Genomic DNA, 5,576 nt, shown 5'->3' with positions numbered 1-5,576 from the left:
AGAACCAAATCATGTAAATGAGCGGAATGATTGCATTAACCATTTACATAAACAATAGCTTCACTTTTATATGGCTAGCATAGGAACTTTGCATTCTAAAACAAGTTGCAACTAAGTTCTCTCCTAACAGAATTACCTGAAATACCATAAATAACAAAAAGCTAACAAGCTAACTACTAGGTACGACTTATCAAGGACTGAATTGATATCTATGACTAATTCCAAGCTTCAACACCCTCCCTCAATTCAGATCCTTCGAGCTATTGATCAGCTTACTGTAGATCTGCTTGAACCTTGAAACTTGAACTGACTTTGTCATTAAATCTGCTAGTTGTTCTTCTGCTTGACAATATTCCAACTCTACATTACCCTTCGAAACTTGTTCTCTGATATAATGAAACCTAAGCTTAATATGTTTGCTTCTGCCATGCAGGGTAGGATGCTTGGCCAAATTATTAGCAGACTTGTTGTCAATCATTAAACATACAAGTTTCCTTTCCCTCGGCTTCAATTCTTCGAGTAGATTCACCATCCAAACTGCTTGATGTTAACTCGTTGGCAAGTGTACCAAATCGTTACAAGTAGTAAAGTTCTCAAAAGTCCGAGTGTCGAATCCACAAGGACTTTGTTTGTACTTAGATTAATGCAAACCCAATTTAAAAGCAAGAGATAAGAATTTAAAATAAAAGATAAAGAAAGATAGAAGATAAGGTAAAGAAAAGATAAGATATTTAAAGATAAAATTAGAAGATAAAAGAAAAGATATTAAAAGATAAAATTAGAAGATAAAAGAAAAAGATAAAAGATTGAAAGATCAAAATAGAAGATAAAGATAATAGATAAGATAAGATAAAAGATTTAAAATTTAAAATAAAAGATAAAGATAATAGATAAGATAAAAGATTTAAAATTTAAAATAAAAGATAAAGATAATAGATAAGATAAGATAAAAGATTTAAAGATAAGATTAAAAGATAAAATTAGAAGATAAAAAATATTTAAATTGCGATAAAGATAACTACTTCTACGAAATTCAAATAAATAAAATCTAAATCTACTAAATCTAAATACTTACTCCTAATACCCAACAGTAAGATAAGGAATAACTACTTCTAAAAAAACCAACAATAAAAATAGAGAATAAAATCTATATATTAAAATCGCTAAAACCTGACAAGTCTAATTAACCTAGATATATGGATTCTGGATTTGTCTGTTATCAATACCAGTGAACTAATTCTGCCCCACATCTATCCATCTACTTGTCCCTGATGCCTCATGATGACAAGCTTACCTTAATTACCTATCTTCCAAATGCCCTTTGCAAAGACTCAATAACTAAGATGCCTTAAGATTACATTATAGATGTTTGCTAAAGCATGGGCATTGAGGCATTAAGTCATGCTAACCCAATATTAAGCGTTACCCTCTCCCGAGTGGCCTAACCCTTAAAACCGATTCACGCATTCATTCCTTATCCCTAATTAGGCTTTACCCTCTCCGAGTGACCTAAAGACTAACAGAAAACAAAGTACGAGATGCAGAATAAGCAAGAAAGAAAAGCAGATAAAAGAAACTGGAAGAAAAACCCTCCTAAAAGATAACCCAATAATTTTATCCTGAGTGGCCTAACCCTTAAAACAGATTCAAGTATTCATTTCTTACCCCTAATTAGGCTTTACCCTCTCCCAAGTGGACTAAACCCTAACAGAAAGCAAGTTCAGAGATACAGGATGTAAAAAGAAAGAACGGTAAATAAATAAAGAACCTGGAGGGAATTCCTCTTTTTATTGATAACTCTTGAAATGCTCCATACATCATTGGCTTTTTAGGCCTGTCAGGCCCTAGCTAGGGGGTTTAGCCTCTCATAGTCATGAGGGCTTTACAACGAGAAGGGGGTGAAAGAAAGAAAGGGAGTAAATGAAATCCCTAGGAGAGGGGGTTCTGTGGTGGTGTGCTCTGTCCCTTGGACTGACTCTCTATTTATAGCTGCTGAAGTGGGCTTTGGGCCTTCGTAGGCACGCTTAGCGCGACACCCCGCGCTTAGCGCGTGTACTTCCTAGCCCGCTTAGCCCGTGACGTGCGCTGAGCGCGCGTATTGGGTTGGACCTTCTTCAAATTTTCTTCTTTTCTTTAATTTTTCTGCTCTTTTTGCTTGTTACACTTCCAATTTTTATATCTGCACCCAAAAATTCAATTTAATTAATTTTTTAACTTTTAATCACAAATAACTGCTAAATAATTAATTTATGGCCAATATTTGACTAATTTTCTACTATCAAAATACAATTATTTAGCAGTTATCACTTGACATGCACCAAGTGATGCTGCCACATACTCAGCTTCACAAGTGGATAAGGCTACCACTTCCTGTTTCCTAGAGCTCCAAGCCACTGGTGCATCATAATACATGAATAGATATCCTCCAGTGCTTTTCTTCTGTTTTGGATCTCTTTTCCAATTAGAATTTGTGTAACCAAACATATCTAATTTTCCTGATTCAACTTCAAAAGGGAACAACACACCACTGTCAATTGTCCCCTTAACAAACCTCAACACTCTTTTGGCTGCTTGCATGTGTGACACTCTAGGCTTTTTCATGAATCTGCTGATCAAGCTTACTGCAAAGCAGATATCAGGTCTGCTATTGCATAAGTATCTCAGGGATCCAATCAATTTCCTGAACTCAGTTGCATCATACAGTTCCTCTTCAGGATCCTTTTCCAGCTTAAGCCTAGGTTCAACTGGTGTAGAAGCATAATTGCAATTCATCATACCAAATCTCTTGAGAATTTCCTGTGCATATTTGCTTTGGTGCATGAGCATTCTTTTCTGGACTTGGTTAAACTCTAATACAAGAAAATGTGATAATTTCTCTAAATCAGTCATCTCAAACTCAGCCATCATGAATTGTTTGAAACCCTAAATCTCCTCTTCACTGCTGCCAATCACAAGTAGGTCATCTATATAGACAGACCAACAGTAAATTTGTTGAGCAATTGGCTCTTACATACACACCATGTTCACTCTTGCATTTGCTAAATTTTTGTTTGGCTAAGACTCCATCAATCCTCATATTCCAGGCCCTTGGTGATTGCTTTAAACCATATAGGGCTTTTCTGAGCAAATACACTTCATCTTCATGCTCTTCTTTTTCAAAGCCTGGGGGTGTAATGTGTATACTTCTTCTTCTAGGTATCCATTCAAGAAAGCTAACTTGACATCCATCTGGTACATAGGCCAACCCCTGTTATTGGCAGCAACTACAATCATCCTCACTGTCTCCAATCTTGCCACAGGAGAAAATACCTCATTGTAGTTAATCCCCTCTCTCTGCAGAAATCCTTTTGGCACCAGTCTAGCTTTGTACTTGGCTACCTCCCCATTTGGTTTATGCTTGATTTTGTATACCCACTTAACATCTATGGCCTTCTTTCCCTTTGGAAGCTTGACTAACTCCCAAGTCCCATTTTTTTCAATTGACTGCAGCTCTTCTTTCATTGCTTCTACCCATTTCCTCTCTTTGACAGCTTGAGTAAAGGAAAGGGGCTCGACATCAGCAAACAACGCAACATGCACTTCTTCACAGGGTAGGAATTCACCTTCATCAGTCACCCTATCATCTGTGTATACTTCAAAGTGCTGAAGCCTTGAAGGAGGGACCCTGGTTCTTTTGGCCCTACTGTCTGCTGCCCCTTCTTGATTTTGATTGACCTGAACCAGTGTCTCATGGTCTGCATCTTCATAGTTATCAGCTGATTCTGAAGCAGACTTATTCACTTCAATCTTGAGGTCCTGCTGCCTTGGATTAGTTTCTGTAGCAATGTTTTCCCAATTCAGGCTTCTACTTTCATCAAAGGTTACATCACTGCTGATCACCACTTTCTTTGAGTTGCAATCATAAAGCCTGTACCCACCAGTGTTGTGATAGCCCAACATAATCATCTGCTCAGCCTTCTTGTCCAGTTTTCTCCTTAACTGGTCTGGAACATGCTTGAAGCACAAGCACCTAAACACTCTTAGATGCTTGACATTGGGCTTACTTCCACTCCAAGTTTCTTCTGGGGTCATATTCTCTAGCTTCTTTGTTAGAGATCTGTTGAGCAAATAAGCTGTTGTTGACACTGCCTCACCCCAGAATTCCTTTGGCAAATGGAAATTCCTCAGCATGCACCTAGTCATGTTGACTATGGTTCTATTGAATCTCTCAGCTACACCATTATGTTGTGGTGTGTAAGGAGGTGTGATCTCATGAATAATGTCCTCATCCTCACAGAATTTCCTGAATTCATGTGATGTGTATTCACCATCACCATCCGATCTAAGCTTTTGTATCTTGTTTCCACTTTGTGTTTCAATCATCACCTTAAACCTTTTGAAGGTGAGAAACACTTCACTTTTCCTGCTCAACAAGTAGATCCATACCTTTCTTGAGTAATCATCTATGAAGGACACAAAGTATGAGCTACCTCCTAGAGAGACTCTCTCAAAAGGGCCACACACATTAGTATGGACCAAATTCAGGACTGCTAAAGACCTAGTTGTAATTTCAGTATTATAGGACTTCCTTGATTGTTTAGATTCACAACAGCTATCACACACTTTACTAGGTTGTTGTACATTAGTAATTCCTGTAACAATCTTATTGTTGCTCATCATTCTAAGCCTTTTAAAGTTCAAGTGACCATACCTCTTGTGCCAAAGCCAGCTTTTAGAATCCTCAATGAATGGGAGGCATTCTTGATCTTGTTGAATCTGGATTTCAATCTTAAAGGTCTTGTTGCTTGACACGGGTGCCTTGATAATCATCCTACCTTTCTGATCATAGATCTTCATGTGGTGGTCCTCTAGCATTGTTCTATATCCCTTCTCAAGCATCTGTCCCAAACTCAACAAGTTGTTGTGCATAGTGGGTACATAAAAAACTTCACTGATTGAGAACCTTTTTCCATCCTTTATGTGGATCAGCACCCTCCCAAGACCTTCTGCCTTGACTGTGTTGTTGTCTACAAACCTAACATTCTTCTTTACAGATTCATCTAGACCAACCAGCCAATCCTTCCTTCCAGTCATGTGGTTTGAGCACCCTATATCCAAGTACCATTCAGTGTTGGTAGCCTTATCTGAGTCATTTGTCACCATCAAAAGGACTTGATCCTCTTCTGAATCACTCTCCTGAGCCAGTTGTGCTTGATCATCTCTTGCCTTTTGTTGCTTCCTAACTTTGCACTGAGTTGCAAAATGACCCCATTCTCTACAATACCAACATTGAATTTGTTTTCTTCTGGAGTTACCACTTTTACCACTGTGAAGGAAGCCCTTCTGCCTTAATTGTGACCCACCATCATCATGATTGGTTTCATCAACACTTGAATCATTAGTGCCATCATCTCTTGTTCCTTTCGATTTGTGGCTTTTCGATTTGACCTTCCCTTTACTACTGCCTGAGCCAATTTTGTATCTTCTACCACTCTGAGTGAGTAAGGCCTGTTCAGATGACCTATCTGTTTCCTTTTCTTTGATTCTTTGCTCATGTGCTTCAAGAGAGCATTGAAGCTCATTCAATTTCATTTCTA

The 5,576-nt window shown here is 38.0% G+C and overlaps 1 protein-coding gene across 1 annotated transcript; it reads right to left on the bottom strand.

Moving 5' to 3' along the window:
• Positions 1 to 2,289: 2,289 nt before the first annotated feature.
• LOC121173286 (secreted RxLR effector protein 161-like) lies at positions 2,290 to 2,904 on the bottom strand. The gene has a single exon (XM_041007949.1). It carries the CDS (start codon positions 2,902 to 2,904, stop codon positions 2,290 to 2,292), a length of 615 nt encoding a protein of 204 aa, XP_040863883.1.
• Between the last annotated feature and the right edge of the window lie 2,672 nt (positions 2,905 to 5,576).

This window comes from Glycine max, chromosome 13 (genome assembly GCF_000004515.6).
Source record: "Glycine max cultivar Williams 82 chromosome 13, Glycine_max_v4.0, whole genome shotgun sequence".
Classification (NCBI taxonomy): Eukaryota; Viridiplantae; Streptophyta; class Magnoliopsida; order Fabales; family Fabaceae; genus Glycine; species Glycine max.
The sequence above is the reverse complement of the archived record's forward strand: the minus strand, read 5'-3'. Positions and strand labels throughout refer to the sequence as shown.

Coding starts and splice junctions, on each gene's coding strand:
- LOC121173286 (XM_041007949.1), bottom strand. CDS start 2,904: ATGGCTGAGTTTGAGATGACTGATTTAGAGAAATTATCACATTTTCTT.